Source organism: Oncorhynchus keta, chromosome 32 (genome assembly GCF_023373465.1).
Source record: "Oncorhynchus keta strain PuntledgeMale-10-30-2019 chromosome 32, Oket_V2, whole genome shotgun sequence".
In the NCBI taxonomy this organism is placed as follows: Eukaryota; Metazoa; Chordata; class Actinopteri; order Salmoniformes; family Salmonidae; genus Oncorhynchus; species Oncorhynchus keta.
Window position 1 is genome coordinate 9,217,186 of NC_068452.1, and position 18,491 is coordinate 9,235,676.

General features: G+C 39.6%; 1 protein-coding gene across 3 annotated transcripts in view; it reads left to right on the forward strand.

Moving 5' to 3' along the window:
- LOC118365012 (homeobox protein Meis1) overlaps window positions 1-18,491 on the forward strand; it is a 70,747-nt gene that overhangs the window by 19,325 nt on the left and 32,931 nt on the right. For 2 of the 3 annotated variants that reach the window (XM_052490639.1, XM_052490638.1), the window contains exons 2-4: window positions 16,673-16,893; window positions 17,743-17,884; window positions 18,100-18,150. In XM_052490639.1, the coding sequence (XP_052346599.1) occupies window positions 16,673-16,893; window positions 17,743-17,884; window positions 18,100-18,150 (414 nt within the window). Of the gene's footprint in view, window positions 1-14,647; window positions 15,289-16,672; window positions 16,894-17,742; window positions 17,885-18,099; window positions 18,151-18,491 lie in introns of those variants that run through there. The other variant, XM_052490641.1, reaches the window with a different exon arrangement.

The window sequence follows — 18,491 nt, forward strand, 5'->3', positions numbered from 1 at the left end:
TCCACTGTTCCACACAATAAGGTCACTCTCGGGACATTGCATTTACATCACAGTTTGGACTGAACTTTATCATAGGTGCGTCCTAGTTACATTTATAAATAGTGCTGGTTGGTATGTAATGAAGATTTGTATACAGGGTTAATGATACCTAATGTAGCCTATTTATGAACTAGTGAGTAACCCGAATACCTCAATCATGATTATCATGCATTCATAACAGCTGAAGTTACTGGAATGCAACATATTTTTGATTGCACCATCAATTATTTGCCAAACACATCTTTCATTCACTGACACAATAGGTGATGAGAAAAAGAAAGAAAACATATTTGAGGGGTCTTGTGTAGAACAGCTGTAGATAGTTTTCAATTAAGGTCATTGTATCACATTACTGCCTTAGTGACAATGAAAATATATTTTTTTATATTGTCAATAAACTATTGTTCAATTTTTCACACATAGAAGGCTCAACGAACCATGGTCCCAAACCCCAATAGTTGTCTTCTACCACCACCTTGTGGTCAACATATGCGGTCAACATATGCGTTACATTCATTTCATACCTCCAGATGAAATTTTAGCAGTGGTGAAAAAAGTACAAATAATGTCAAACTGAATAAAAGTAAATATACCTTAATAAAAAAATGACTCAAGAAAAAGTGAAAGTCACCTAGTAATATACTATCTGGTATTAAATGTAGCCTACTTAAGTACAGTGGTGGGAAAAGTACTCAAGTCATACTTTTTATTTTTTATTTAACCAGGTAGGCTAGTTGAGAACAAGTTCTCATTTACAAGTGCGACCTGGCCAAGATAAAGCAAAGCAGTGCGACACAAACAACAGAGTTACACATGGAATAAACAAGCGTACGGTCAATAATAGAATAGAAAAAGTCTATATACAATGTGTGCAAATAAGGGAGGTAAGGTAATAAATAGGCCACAGTGGCAAAATAATTACAAATATAGCAATTAAACACTGGAGTGATAGATTTGCAGAAGATGAGTGTGCAAGTAGAGATACTGGGGTGCAAAGGAGCAAAATAAATAACAGTATGGGGATGAGGTATTCTCATCGTCTGGATTACTGCAACTCACTGTTGGCTGGGCTCCCTGCCTGTGCCATTAAACCCCTACAACTCATCCAGAACGCCGCAGCCCGTCTGGTGTTCAACCTTCCCAAGTTCTCTCACGTCACCCCGCTCCTCCGCTCTCTCCACTGGCTTCCAGTTGAAGCTCGCATCCGCTACAAGACCATGGTGCTTGCCTACGGAACTGTGAGGGGAACGGCACCTCAGTACCTCCAGGCTCTGATCAGGCCCTACACGCAAACAAGGACACTGCGTTCATCCACCTCTGGCCTGCTCGCCTCCCTACCACTGAGGAAGTACAGTTCCCGCTCAGCCCAGTCAAAACTGTTCGCTGCTCTGGCCCCCCAATGGTGGAACAAACTCCCTCACGACGCCAGGACAGCGGAGTCAATCACCACCTTCCGGACACCTGAAACCCCACCTCTTTAAGGAATACCTAGGATAGGATAAAGTAATCCTTCTCACCCCCCTTAAAAGATTTAGATGCACTATTGTAAAGTGGCTGTTCCACTGGATGTCATAAGGTGAATGCACCAATTTGTAAGTCGCTCTGGATAAGAGCGTCTGCTAAATGACTTAAATGTAATGTAAATGTAGGTAATTGGATGGGCTATTTACAGATGAGCTACGTACAGGTGCAGTGAGCTGTGAGCTGCTCTGACAGCTGGTGCTTAAAGCTAGTGAGGGAGATATGAGTCTCCAGCTTCAGTGATTTCTGCAGTTGGTTCCAGTCATTGGTAGCAGAGAACTGGAAGGAAAGGTGGCCGAAGAAGGAATTGGCTTTGGGGGTGACCAGTGAAATATACCTGCTGGAGCGCGTGCTACGGGTGGGTGCTGCTATGGTGACCAGTGAGCTGAGATAAGGTGGGGCTTTACCTAGCCAAGACTTATAGATGACCTGGAGCCAGTGGGTTTGATGACGAATATGAAGCGAGGGCCAGCCAACGAGAGCATACAGGTCACAGTGGTGGGTAGTATATGGGGCTTTGGTGACAAAACAGATGGCACTGTGATAGACTGCATCCAATTTGCTGAGCAGAGTGTTGGAGGCTATTTTGTAAATGACATCGCTGAAGTCAAGGATCGGTAGGATAGTCAGTTTTATACATCAAATTCCTTATATTAATCAAACCAGACGGCAGGTTTTCCTTTTTATTTACGGACAGACAGGGGCACACTCAGACATTATTTACAAATGCAGTATTTGTGTTTAGTGAGTACTTTACACCACTGCAATTTAGATCCGATATATTACATTTTTAGTAAAATGACCTTGCATGGTATGCTACTCTTGCATTGTACTTTAACATTTTTCACATGTTAATCAAATCAAATCATGTCAAACTAAAAGTAGTAATACTTTTAGTTTGACATCAACGTAGCTAGAACATATGTTTTGTTATACACCACTTTGCTTTATATATTTCTGTAAATTATATTATTCGTTGTTTTTTTAAAAACAGATAACACAAACAAAGTGAGGGCTATAAAAATGATTTACAGTACCACAGCAAATTGCATGTTAAGGCACAATTCAGTAGAGGGAGCCAGTCTGTTGGATGCTTCAATCAATGGTTAGTGCTGGCAACATTCAGATTCTCTACCCTTCTCCCGAAGTGTAACATACTAGTGTACTATAGAATACTACGGTACTTACTATAGAATTCTGTAGCATACTAGGGATTACTATACACTGTAGTATCCCTCAATCATGTGTCGTAGTACTTACTATAGAATTTTGTAGTGTACTGTAGAATACTATAGTAAATACTACAGACTGCAAAAAACTGTACAGTAAATTCCAAAGTAATGTCCACAAAAACACTAGTCTGCAAAAACACTACAGTAATTACTAAAGTATATACTACAGTATTTAATGTGCATATACCAGCTATAGGAGGACGGTCTCATTGTAATGGCTGGAATGGAATAAATGGAACAGTATCAAACACATGAAACATATGGAAACCACGTTTAATGACTCCGTTCCTTTTATTCCATTCCAGTCATTACCATGAACCTGTCCTCCTTTCCCACCAGCAAATACCCTGTCCCATATCTCAATTTGTGCCACCCATAAGCAAGAAACCTACATGCCAAGTATAGACCATATATTGTGTTCCCTACAGGTTACAGAAAAGAGCAGAAGTTCTGAACTATCATTTCAAAGTATTACAGTAAATAATAGTCTTCAAAAACACTACAGTAATTACTATATATATATAGTATATAGTGTGTGTGTATATATATACATATACATATATATACACACACACACACTTTTATTTACTACAGTATTTATTTTCTATTACAAATCAGGTGGTTCGAGCCATGAATGCTGATTGGCTGAAACCCGGGGTATATCAGACCGTATACCATGGGTATACCATTTTTAAAAATAAAAAAAACTTTTTACTGGTCTAATTATGTTGGTAACCAGTTTATAATAGCAATAAGGCTCCTCAGGGTTTTGGGGTATATGGAAAATATACCACAGCTAAGGGCTGTATCCAGGCACTCCACATTGTGTAATGCTTTAGAACAGCCCTTAGTCATGGTATATTGGCCATATACCACTCCTCCTCGGGCCTTATTGCATAAGTAAACTGTAAATACTACAGTGTACTGCAATCGTGTCCGCAACACTACAGTCAATACTACAGTAAAGTTAGCAAAAACACTACAGTGAAAACTATAGTATTTATATCATAGGTTACTATAGTATTTTCTCATGTGGGCACTCATAGATTTAAAAAAATAATGGACTGCTGTGAGGAATATGTTGGAAACACTCTCCAGTCACGCTTGCACCAATCCAATGCTTTTAAATGTATGAGGGGGAGTGAACGAGTGCACGAGCAGAGATTCCGAATGTAGCCATACTCTTCAGAGTCCCAAAACAACCCCTAGCCCCTACACCCTAGGCACTCAAGGAAGTAAATCTGAGACGATTAGATAGACTTTGGCATTATGGTAATACATTTAGCATTTCCCGAGGTATATTAAACCAAATCAAACCATCTGAATAATTGACCCAAGTGCCCTACTCCCTTGTCACTATTGTCGATCTCAGAGGGCTAGATAAATGGAAGCAATATGGCAAGTATGTGTGTGTGTGTATGCATGTGTGTCTGTACAGTGCCTTCAGAAAGTATTGTCACCCCTTCACCGGGCCCTACGTTTTTTACTGGTTTGCGATTCACTGACGCTGCCTCTGGTTAAAGGGGAATAAAGCAGCCCAAGAGTTAACACATACAGGAACTTTATTTAAACACACTGAAGAACATGAACATAGGGATGACAAGTGGGAGAGGTAGTGGACTACTAGTGGTTCTGTTGAAGGAATTGAAAGGCAATGAATATGTTGTACATATGACCTCACAAGAGGGGTAATAACAGTCATTAAGGACTGTATAAATGACATATCATCCCTGAACATGTTTGCAGGTTACAAGATATACACAGGCAGCATAGGGGGACGCGAGGACATGACGTGTCCCTGTCCTGACACCGGTGCTCAGGTTGGAGAGGCAATATAGTCACATTCGATGGTCACAGTCACACCTGGCAACGGTGCCAGGGCCGAAGAGACGACTTCTCGCCACTGTCCACCATGACTGTCCCATGTTCTCCACTGCAACCTGCTGGAGAGGGCTCCCCTGATAGGAGGAAGCCTGGGATCTGGTCCTCTGTTGTAGAATGTGAAAAATACTGTATATTCTGCTCAAGTCCCGCAAAACGAGCTTCCTATAGTCATGACATGTGCAGCGATGTCCACAACGCTGTAACTCCCTGGGACTCCAATGTACAAGAACAATCCAGACATTGGGTTGCTGGGGTTGTGGCCCCATCTGGTGCTGAATAGTATCCCGTAGGTGGAGGAGAAGGGCCACAGGGTCCATGCTGCACCGTCAGCAGGCGTGGGGCTCTCATAGGCTCCAGAGAGGGGGTATAATCCACATGGTAGTAATTCACTGGATAACCCGGGGCCATACTCCACTGGACCGCAGGTGGGCAGTGTGGAAAGTACCCTGTGTGGTCTCTGTGGGCCGCCGTGCTGTAGTGGTGTCAGCAAAGTCACAAATCCGGCGAGACAAAGGACCTTGAAAGAGAGTGACCCGGGTCTGTGTATTTAACTGGACTGGGACTGATGCCGCCCCGGTTAAAGGGGAATAAAGGATGTCATGCGATAAAATGCTAATTAATTACTTAAAAATCATACAATGTGATTTTCTGGATTTTTGTTTTAGATTCCGTCTCTCGCGGTTGAAGTGTACCTATGATAAAAAGGATAGACCTCTACATGCTTTGTAAGTAGGAAAACCTGCAAAATCGGCAGTGTGTCAAACACTTGTTCTCCCCACTGTATATACATATAAATAATCCCTTAACATGTTTACAGGTTACAAGATATACAGAGGCAGCATACATAATGCAAAAGCAACAAACTATTAAGAACAATATGTTACACAACTCACCATCCCACCAGTCCAGAGATACAGTATGACTGAGTCCAGTTGTTGATGGGCAGAGACGGATGTTGCTCTCTGCCACTGTTTGAGGGATACTGATAATATTGTGCTGCCCTGTCTCTTCAAGAGGATGGGCAGATGTCCGGCCCCCTTGTAACTTCCCTAGCAACCTATCAGGGCACAGGTCACACAGGTCAAAGAGAGTTTGGGAGCCAGGTTTATTTTTATTTATTTCACCTTTATTTAACCAGGTAGGCAAGTTGAGAACAAGTTCTCATTTACAATTGCGACCTGGCCAAGATAAAGCAAAGCAGTTCGACAGATACAACGACACAGAGTTACACATGGAGTAAAACAAACATACAGTCAATAATATAGTATAAACAAGTCTATATACAATGGGAGCAAATTAGGTGAGAAGGGAGGTAAAGGCAAAAAAGGCCATGGTGGCAAAGTAAATACAATATAGCAAGTAAAACACTGGAATGGTAGTTTTGCAATGGAAGAATGTGCAAAGTAGAAATAAAAATAATGGGGTGCAAAGGAGCAAAATAAATAAATAAATTAAATACAGTTGGGAAAGAGGTAGTTGTTTGGGCTAAATTATAGGTGGGCTATGTACAGGTGCAGTAATCTGTAAGATGCTCTGACAGTTGATGCTTAAAGCTAGTGAGGGAGATAAGTGTTTCCAGTTTATGGTACCCCCTAGACTCTCAGGCTCGGGTCATGAGGGATGGAGAGTGGAGTCGTATTCTAAAATCAATTAAATAAAACAAATTCCTCATCAATCTACACCAAATACCATATAATGGCAAAGTGAAGACATTTTTGCACATTTATTACAAATAAAAAAACAGAAACACCTTATTTACATAAGTATTCAGACCCTTCAATATGAGCCACAAAATTGAGCTCAGGTGCATTGTGTTTCCATTGATCATCCTTGAGATGTTTCTACAACTTGATTGGAGTCCACCTGTGGTAAATTCAACTGATTGGACATGATTTGGAAAGGCACACACCTCTTTATATACACAGTTGACAGTGCATGTCAGAGCAAAAACCAAGCCACTAGGTTGAAGGAATTGTCTGTAGAGGTCCGAGACAGGATTGTGTCGAGGCACAGATCTGGGGTAGGGTAACAATAAATGTCTGCAGCATTGAAGATCAGCAAGAACACAGTGGCCTCCATCCTTCTTAAATGGAAGAAATTTGTAACCACCAAGACTCTTCCTAGAGCTGGCCGCCCGGCCAAACTGAGCAATCGGGGGAGAAAGGCCTTGATTTAGGTAGGTGATCAAGAACCCGATGGTAACTAACAGAGCTCGAGTTTCTCTGTGGAGATGGGAGAACCTTCCAGAAGGACAACCATCTCTGCAACACTCCACCAATCAGGTCTTTATGGTAGAGTGGCCAGATGGAAGCCACTCCACAGTAAAAGGCACATGACAGCCCTCTTGGAGTTTGCCAAAAAGGCACCTAAAGGACTTTCAGACCATGAGAAACAAGATTCTCTGGTCTGATGAAACCAAGATTGAACTCTTTGGCCTGAATGCCAAGCGTCGCGTCTGGATAAAACCTGGCACCATGCCTACGGTGAAGCATGGTGGTGGCAGCATCATGCTGTGGGGATATTTTTCAGTGGCAGTGACTGGAAGACTAGTCAGGATCGAGGGAAAGATGAACGGAGCAAAGTTCAGAGAGATCATTGATGAAAACCTGCTCCGGAGTGTTTAGGACCTCACTGGGGCATAAGGGTCACCTTCCAACAGGACAACAACCCTAAGCACACAGCCAAGACAATGCAGGAATGGCTTTGGGCCAAGTCTCTGAATGTCTTTGAGTGGCTCAGCCAGAGGTGCTTCAACAAAGTACTGAGTAAAGGATCTGAATATTTATGTAAATGTGATATTTCAGTTTTTTTGTATTTATTATTTGCTAAAATTTCTAAAAACCTGTTTTTGCCTTGTCATTATCGGATATTTTGTGTTTATTGACGAGGGGGGAAAAACAATTTAATACATTTTAGAATAAGGAAAAATGTTGAAAAAGTCAAGGGGTCTGAATACTTTTCCGAATGCACTGTAAATCTGCTTGAAACTCTATGGCAAGACCTGAAAATGGTTGTCTTAGCAATGATCAACAAACAATTTGACAGAGCTTGAAAAGAATAATGGGTAAACGTTGCACAATCCAGGTGTGGAAAGCTCTTAGAGACTTACCCAGAAACACTCAGCTTTAAAATCACTGCCAAAGGTGATTCTAACCTGTATTGACTCAGGGAGCTGAACACTTTTCTAATCAAGATATTAAGGAACACCTTCCTAATACTTAGTTGCACCACCTTTGGTCCGTAGAACAGCCTCTACAAGGAGTCGAAAGCGTTCCACAGGGATGCTGGCCCATGTTGACTCCAATGCTTCCCACAGTTGTGCCAAGTTGGCTGGATGTCCTTTGGTTGGTGGACCATTCCTGATACACACGGAAAACTGTTAAGCGTGGAAACCCCAGGAGCAACACTCAAACCGGTGCGCCTGACATCTACTACCATACCCTGTTCAAAAGCACTTAAATATTTTGTCTTGCCCATTCACCTTCCGAATGGCACACATACATATTCGGTGTCTCAATTGTCTCAATGCTTAAAATCCATCTTTAACCTGTCTCCTCTCCTTCATCTACACAGATTGAAGTGGATTTAACAGGTGATGAGGGATGATAGCTTTCACCTGGTCATTCTATGTCAAGGAATGAGCAGGTGTCCTTAATGTTTTGCAAACTCAGTGTTTTATTTTCTTTTCAAATGTTAGAATATTCTTCCACTTTGACATTACAGAGTATTTTGTGTAGATTGTTGGCACAATGACAATTCAATCCTTTTTAATCCCACTTTGCAACACAACAAAATGTGGAAAAAGTCATGGGGTGTGAATACTTTTTGAAGGCACTGTATGCGTGGGTGTATTTGTCTGTGTGTGCACGCGATGTTTCATAATAATATATGCACAAACTGTCCCCATTCAGGTTTATCCTCAGCAGAAGCCTTTTCCGGGTAGCCTATTCGTATCTTTACACATTTTTATGATTCTTTAAAAGTACGAGAATAGCTACCAAGTCAGCCCATGGGGGTAAAGAAACATTGTCCATTTGGCCCCTAAAACAGCAACAGCAAACGACAACAGGAAGAATACCAGGCCTGCTCAGCTGTCCCTGTCAGGCCAAGGCCAGAGATAATTGTGGCTGTGACCTTTTTCTGTGGCCCTTAACTCACTCTTTTCACATTCCAGGGCAATCGGAATTGTCCCACGGCTTGCGTCCAAAATGGCACCCCTATTCCCGATGTAGTGCACTACTTTTGACCATAGGGATCTGGTAAAAGGTAGTGCACTACATAGGCAATAGGGTGCCATTTGGAATGAATCCCCATGTTGTAATAATAACAACACTGCAAACTCACCCACCTTGTCACCAGAATATCCCAACCGTCATTATCCACCGCTTGGGGCTCATTTTTGGACGGAGGTGGGGGTTGGAGGATGTAAAGTCAAGGACATAAATAATACTGCATGAGTACAAGGCAAATTGTATCTGTCTGTGAATTGTGACTGATGTACATTTGAGGATTGTGTATTCTGATCATTTATGTACATGATTTTGGCACTTATCTGTCTCCATAAATGAATACTAGTGTGACATATTGCAGAATGAAACAGATACCATGTGTTGCTTGAGGCCACCTGTATTTAGCTCTGATGATGCAGTTTAGTTCACAACTTTGATCAGAGAACAGTCAATGTGGAAATCGTTCAGTTTAGGTCTTGACTATCTATGTATAATGAAATAATATTTTTTATTTGAAATGTTCAGAGACAAGAACAATACCTACCATTTGTTGAACTTATTATTTTGGACCAGAGATAGGATATGCTGTGGTAAAATGGGATTCATGCATGTATAAAATGCATAGCTCATAAAACAGGGACATTCTTACTGTAGTATGCTAACTTTAGGAAGGAGGAATGTTTAACAATTTTGATGGGTCCCCAAAAACACTTTACAAGTTGCTCTTATGCCATGTAAAAGCGTCTGTAGTTACACAGCAGCTGTACATGGTGAAAGCAAATACAGTTGAAGTCAGAAGTTTACATACACTTAGTTTGGCGTCATTAAAACTAGTTTTTTCCAACCACTCCGCAAATTTCTTGTTCATAAACTATATAAACTATAGTTTTGGCAAGTCGGTTAGGACATTTACTTTGTGCATTACACAAGTCATTTTTCCAACAATTGTTTACAGACAGATTATTTCACTTACAGTGAATTCTATCACAATTCCAGTGGGTCAGAATTTGACATACACTAAGTTGACAGTGCCTTTAAAACAGCTTGGAAAATTACTTTAGAAGCTTCTGATAGGCTCATTTACATAATTTGAGTCAATTGGAGGTGTACCTGTGGATGTATTTCAAGGCTTACCTTCAAACACAGTGCCTCTTTGCTTGACATCATAGGAAAAATCTAAAGAAATCAGCCAAGACCTCAGAAACATAAAATTGTAGACCTCCAAAAGTCTGGTTCATCCTTGGATAAAAGCGTCTGCTAAATGGCATATATTGGGAGAAATGTCCAAACTCCTGAAGATACCACGTTCATCTGTACAAACAATAGTATGCAAGTATAAACACCATGGGACCACGCAGTCTGCTAAATGACTTAAATGTAATGTAAATGTAATACCGCTCAGGAAGGAGACACGTTCTGTCTCCTAGAGATGAGCGTACTTTGGTGCGAAAAGTGCAAATCAATCCCATAACAGCAAAGGACGTTGTGAAGATGCTGGAGGAAACAGGTGCAAAGTATCTATATCCACAGAAAAACGGGTCCTATATCGACATAACCTGAAAGACCGCTCAACAAGGAAGAAGCCACTGCTCCAAAACCGCCATAAAAAAGCTAGACTACGGTTTGCAACTGCACATGGTGTCACGTTTGTTATAATGAATGTCGGACCAAGGCGCAGCGTATGTTGAGTTCCACATAATATTTTAATAGTGAAACTTAGCAAAACAAACAAACAAACAAACAACAAACCGTTTCTACAGAAATGCTACGGGCAATAATGGGAATCATACACAAACCCCATAGAAAATAAACCTAGAACCCCACATAGAAATAATAAACTAGACTAAAACCCCCTAGTCACGCCCTGACCAACTCTACCATAGAAAATACAGGCTTTCTATGGTCAGGACGTGACACATGGGGACAAAGATCGTACTTTTTGGAGAAATGTACTCTGGTCTAATGAAAAACAAAAAATATAACTGTTTGGCCATAATGTGACCATCATTATGTTGGGAGGAAAATGGGGGATGCTTGCAAGCTGAAGAACACCATCCCAACCGTGAAGCACGGGGGTGGCAGCAGCATGTAGTGGGGGTGCTTTGCTGCAGGAGGGAATGGTGCACTTCACAAAATAGATGGCATCATGAGGGGGAAAATGATGTGGATATATTGAAGCAACATCTCAAGACATCAGTCAGGAAGTTAAAGCGTTGTTGCAAATGGTTCTTCCAAATGGATAATGACCCCAAGAATATTTCCAAAGTTGTGGCAAAATGGCTTAAGGACAATAAAGTCAAGGTATTGGAGTGGCCATCACATAGCCCTGACCTCAATCCTATAGAAAATGTGTGGGCAGAGCTGAAAGAGCGTGTGCGAGCAAGGAGGTCTACAAACCTGACTCAGTTACACCAGCTCTGTCAGGAGGAATGGGCCAAAATTCATCCAACTTAGTGTGGGAAGCTTGTGGAAGGCTACCCGAAACATTTCAACCAAGTTAAACAATTTAAAGGCAATGGTACCAAATACTAATTGAGTGTATGTAAACTTCTGACCCACTGGGAATGTGATGAAAGAAAGAAAAGCTGAAATAAATCATTCTCTCTACTATTATTTTGACATTTCACATTCTTAAAATAAAGTGGTGATCCTAACTGACCTAAGACAGAGAATTTGAACTAGGATTAAATGTCAGGAATTGTGAAAAACTGAGTTTAAATCTTTTTGACTAAGGTGTATGTAAACTTCAGACTTTAACTGTATATAAAAAAATCTGTAATTATTTTGAAAGGGAACTTTCCAAATTCTGTTTCAAATGTGAACTAGTGCAGTTACTATGCATACCATCACATCAAGATATTACAATTCCATAGTGGTGTAAAGTACATATGTAAATGTACTTTTAACTACTTAAGACGTTTTTTTGAGGTATCTGTACTTTACTTTACTATTTATTTTTTTGACTACTTTTACTTTTACTTCACTACATTCCTAAAGAAAATGTTGTACTTTTTACTCCATACATTTTCCCTGACACCCAAAAGTACTCGTTACATTTTGAATGCTTAGCAGGACAGGAATTGACCAATTTACATAGTTGTCAAGAGAGCATCTCGACTGAGTGTTGGAGTGTGCCCCTGGCTATCCATACATCTTAAAAACATGAACAATTATGCCATTTGGTTTGCTTAATTTGACTAATTTGAAATTATTTATATTTTACTTTTGATACTTTAGTACATTTTTGCAATTACATTTAGTGTTGATACTTAAGTATATTTAAAACCAAATACTTTTAGACTTTTACTCAAGTAGTATATTACTGGGTGTCTTTCACTTTTACTTGAGTCATTTCCTATGAAAGGTATCTTTACTTTTACTCAAGTATGACAATTGGGTACATTGTCCACCATTGCAATTCCATGTTGGCATAACTGTCTGTGGAACTCAGGTGTAACACCTGTATTTTGCTATACGTTTTGTCTGCATAAAATACGTTTCTATAAATTGAAACGTATATTTTCCGTCGCAAAGTGGCTACAACAACTCTATAACAAACCTATTACAATAAATGCCACAACTCAACACACATATTAGTTGAACTTGCACTTGCCTAAGACTAGATGGCGCGAATGGTCCAGTAAACGACCAAACAAACTTGATACCCAAACAGCATCAGTGAAGAACAGTGAGAACTTGTTAACCCATCTTTTGGTCGCAGAAGATATTTCATGGTAGGTTATGCATGCCTAAATCAGCTAGACCTGTGATGTAACAGATTGCTTCATTTGATAGTAACAGTTTCTATAACATTATTAAGAATGGAGTAATTGTATAAGGGGAAGATACCAGTTCCTGTTAAATATTTCTTCCCGTACTTACTTTCAGCTGTGAAAGGCTAATTTCATAAGCGACGTTTGCGTTTTCTGTGAAATGTAAGTTCATTTTGGCCTGTGTGTAAAAATATTTGAATGGTTTTCAAAAGAAAATCTGGTCACTCAACAGAACATTTGAGTTTGATCAACAAACATTTGATGAGCTATTCCGAGATATAGATTCTTAAACAAACGGTCAAATGCGGGCTACTGTAAATGATGTGAACTTACAGTGTCTACAGCTATGTTTTTTTTCTTGACCACAATACAAATGTAGGTCTTTCAAATGAGATAATTCACGTTTTGGTTCGCCTAGACATGAAATTATTATATATATATATTTTTTTTATTTAACCTTTATTTATCGAGACATGAATAACCCTGCCGATTGTGATCTGAGTAAATCTTATATCAAAACATGTTAGGGGTGTTAATAACAGCTGTAAAAGTAGCCTACAGACACAGATAAACGTTAATTACCTTTCTTACACTTTTGGTTTAGGCTCCTTCAGGTCCTTCCATAACTTCCAGAGTTTACTCTTAAGATTGGCAGAAAAATACATGAATAATAGTACCTTCAAGAAATATATGTCATTATAATGACATAATTGGATAGCTTCTTCATGCAACCAATTACAGAATAAATCAAAAGCGGTTTTGCCTGCCTGCACGTCCTGCAGGCTAAGCTTCACTTCATCAAATATATTTTTTATAATCTGAAATAGCTTTAATATCCTACCGCCGAGGTATCTAATTCATTTAAAATGAATGAGATATGTTCTTAACCTCACATATTCCAAGTATTTAAGAGGTTGATAAGATTCCATCTACTCATAAGTAAATCCTCGAGAGAGATAAGGCCAAATTAATTTTCTATGGACAAGGTAGCCACTCTCTCTGGGTAAAGCTACGGTATTTTGAAGGCAACCACCGACCAGTTTGAATCTTGGCAAGGCTATGCGTCTTTGGATAACACGTTGGACAAACTCTATACGGCTTTCATGCCATATTTAAATCACTGCTCCTCCAATCTTCATTTAAAGTTGACCCGATAACATTAATACTCTGTTGGTTCCCTACGTAAACGTCAAAGGGTTTACAGACCTCAACGTACAGTGAATAAAGACATTCTTAATTTTATGCACGGTCGGCGAGGGAACTTTAGTTATTGAACTTGATAGGCTGTAGTTCAGTGACTGTCTTTTGACACTTACAAGTACAGTACTCTATTTGCAAGCTCTCATTACACAATGTTGTCCATGTCCCCAAAGCACCAAACCATCAATGTTTGTATTGGAGAACAGAGGCCTGTGGCTTGATGTACGCTTAATTGCGCCCATTCTCTTCACACTTCTACAGTCATATTGGACAGAAGGTCAGTCAATCAATTATGCGAAGTTGTTTCAAATTCTGACATACAACCTCCAATAACATAAATGTTTTAGAGTGCTATTATAAACCTGAGAAAAAAATAAGTAAATAGCTTATTTGTTAGACTACAATTATTTTTTGGGGAAATCGACAGCTGTTTCTATTCATGGTCAGTTATTTGCTTATTTATAGCCAATCTTTTGTTAATGTGTATATGTATTTTTTAAATAACCTAAGGCGTGCTCGTTATTGCCACAGCAAAACTTCCAGTTGAGCACCAGATAATGCAACTCCTATCTGCGATTGAATATCTGCGATTGAATATCTGCGATTTTTACAGTTATCAAACGCCCCCACCTGGTTCTCCACTTGATGTGGCCCATTCCAATACGCGACCAGTTATGGCCACCACTACTTCCGGGTTTGCACAAATTGGTCAAAGCTACCCTCTCTGCGTTATGCGCCCTGCAACAACACACACACACACACACACACGCGCGCGCATTTGGAGACCCAAGCACGGCATTCGCACTGCACATCGGGATCCACCAACACACCGACGGACAGTCGACGGCTCCTTTAAGAAATACTAAGTAAGAAAATATCACCCCTCCTTCTTCAGATCTCCACTTGGATGGTATTGCATCAAAGAAAACCTTCACTGGAGTTGCAAGTGATCGAGGACACGATGGGGACTGTTTTTGAACATCTTTACATGAATATCTGAAGAATTCCAAGTGAGGGAAGAGCGCGACGAGTCATCATTAATTAAGCAACTTGACAACCTCGATATTGATTGACAGCTTGCTTGTTGAGCGAGACTAGAGTATCAATGTTTTTTTTCTTCTGTAAGGGGCATTTTACACCAGTCTCAAGCGTGAAGTCGTAGCCGAGTGTCGCTTGTCTATGAACGGTCTCCAGGAGAAAGAGAAGGAGCTCTGTACTGGATTGTGGTGTTTTTATCTACTGCTGGATTTATGCTTGCAGTCTAGCAACCACCCTCTCTGGAGAGACGAGCACAATATTCTTAATCTTGCATTTGGAGTTAGGTGTTTATTTTCCCTCAGCCCTGGCCTCGTAGAAGACGTTTAGAGTCCGATTGGAATCGGCGAGAGTGACAGGCCGATGGCGCAACGGGTGCGTATTGACAGAACTTTTAGCAATGGCAATAAAACTACAATTGAGACGTGGCTTATTACTGTGCGCAATTATCCATTTGTATGGCAAAACAAGCAGGCAGCTATGCAATAAGAGGTTGTTTCGGCCCTTTGGTAGAGCTATAAATTGTCAAATATACTTCTGCTACGTGCTAGCCTATACTATTCAGCATTTGAACTTGTGTGAGTAGAATAATCAATTGCATTTTCATATTGTCTAAAGAGCTATAGACTGCAGACTGCAAACTTCATCGCATAATTCATTTGTACTATTATGACATGTGTTTTGATATTCTGCTTTTCATAAACGCAGCATCCGTCTTTGGGGGAGGGGGGCGTGTTTAATGTTGGGGGGGGGCAGTGTTTAATGTTTAATGTTGGGGGGGCAGTGTTCAATTTAAAAGATTACATAAAAACATTATGTAGGTTTGGTAACAAGAACATGGACGACAATTCACAAATGTTTTGTGTGTATGCAATTTCAGTCTTTACAGATATGCGAATTATGTAAAGAATGTTCGCTTTGTGTTTAGTTTGTTGATATCTGTATTTTTCAACATTTCATAATATTTATACATTCTTATCTGATATATGACATACAAATAAATCAATTCAACAATTAGAATAACAAATATTTGATTACTTCAAAAAGTTCTCGAAATATACTCGAAATAGTTTAGATAGGCCACGTATAGCCATGCATGAACAATTAGCCTATCATTTTAAATGTTTCTTTAAGCTATTAGTTTTGTCAAGCTAAACAGAACAATATTTGATTTCTTTGAAATATCAGAAAGAATACAGACTGAAAAGTGTAGACATTTGTGATATTGTTTTGTCTAAGCAAGACCCTGTAGTTCTAATCGCCTGAAAGAATTACGCATACCAAAACCGTTTGAAAGTTGTAGACACATAAAAGTGAACTTCTTTTTCACAACGTTTTAACATGTTAATGATTCAACACTAATCCACAAACAATGAACATTTTCCATTGATATTTAATTAGACGATCAACATAGGCTTTTATTGCCACTAATATTATTCCTACCACTAAACATACGATAGGCTACTATTAGCATCATGTACCTAACACATTAGCACTTATTTTATATACTAATTTAGAAGACCTAGACTTAGTTGCTATAATTAGCATAGACTACCAAAAACATAATTTAAGCTATTTTACCATTTTTGTTAATAGATTTTTCTTGTTATTCGTCTTTATAATTCGTTTTTATTGTCAGTATTATTACATTATTACATTTAGTTTAGCTATTATCAACAAAGGCCTTCATTCAAAATCAGGAGAGGTAGCACAACAGTGTCATTGGTTATTCTTTTAGAATATCTTTCACTTTTGACAGTATGAAGACCTTCCCCACTATGGAATGGACGGAGTAGGGCTGCCCTCGACTATGTACGGGGACCCTCACGCAGCGCGCTCCATGCAGGCGGTTCACCTGAACCACGGGCCCCAGTTCCACTCGCACCAGTACCCGCACTCAACACACGCCAGTGCCATACCGCCCAGTATGGGCTCCTCCGTCAACGACGCTATAAAAAGAGACAAAGATGCCATTTACGGGTACGTTTATTTTACTGCCAACATCAAGTGTATAACCATTGGGGATATCAAGCACCACAAATGTGAGCGATGGAAGTTTAAGAGAGAGGGAGGCTTTGAGAAATTCTCGCTAATTATAACCTCTTCTGTGTTCGGTCATTACGCATGGTGCTATATAGGCTTGTTAAAACGTATATCTGTTTTGAAATGTTAAATTATGTTTTCGAAAAAGATGCATAGGCTATGTTTGCATTTGGCTTTCAGTCTAACTATAATGTTATTTTGCATTCACAAAATTTATGATTTGGATGTATCCTATTGTTTAGCCGGAGTCAGTGGTCGAGATAGATAACCTAACTCCCTAAATGTTTCTAAATCCAACTCTCAGAATAAAAAATTGTACATCAAACACATTCTCAAACTACCCTGCCTATACTTCAAAAAATGTATAGGCAGTGTTGTTTATATTTGTGTGCCATAATATAGGCCTATTTTCAGGCCAAGTTTAATAGTCTTATACTCTATTGAAAAGTTCATAATGTATTTTTTTTTGCCTGAGCTAATCTCACTGAAGAATGTGGCGTTATTTCGTTGTCCTAAAATGTTGAATCGTGTTCTAAATAAGGCACTCGAGAGCTGAGGATGCCATACAGTATTTCATGCAGTAAGACTAGGCCTACTTTTATGCAATTATTGTGCTGATACATTTCTGAATGTTTTATTAGTGCAATATTTATTAAATTGACAACTGAAGACAGTAGGCAATGTGAGTGAAAGTCGATGTAACCTACTTTCTTAGTTTGGGCCTATTCCGACTCGCAAACTTTCCAAGGCGGCGTACAGCGTTAATGTCCTCTCTCTTCCTTTTAGGCACCCTCTTTTCCCACTTCTAGCTCTGATTTTTGAAAAATGTGAATTAGCAACTTGCACGCCGAGAGAAACTGGGGTCGCTGGAGGCGACGTGTGTTCCTCGGAGTCTTTTAATGAGGATATAGCAGTATTTTCAAAACAGGTTGGACATATCTATTTACTTGTTTTGGTTGAAGTTCAAATTCGTTCAAATTCGTATATTCCAGGGTAGATAACAGTTGTGCATATATAGATGTTTTGTCATTCTGCATTGTGGAAACTATGTAAGCGACAAACTGTCCTATGCATGTGAACACCATGGTTATGAATGATGTATGACACTCAGTGAACAGTGAACTGCTAACACTTTTGTTTCAGATTCGATCAGAGAAGCCTATATTTTCATCAAATCCAGAAATTGATAACTTGGTAAGAACTCGCTTGCTTTAGGCCCTTCACAGAAACAGTATCAAACCTATGAATACATTCACGAATTGTTTACAGTAGCCAGCACTTTAGTGTGAATTGGACTCCATCACAGTCCTTGTTATTAATGGTGCCATAGCAGATACACGCTCGTGTAATCGTAATATGTCAAAACGATTTTCTTGTCATGAAGTTTGTTTGCGTTCATGCTAATTATTCTAATCCTAATGATCACACACACACACACACACACACACACACACACACACACACACACACACACACACACACACACACACACACACACACACACACACACACACACACACACACACACACACACA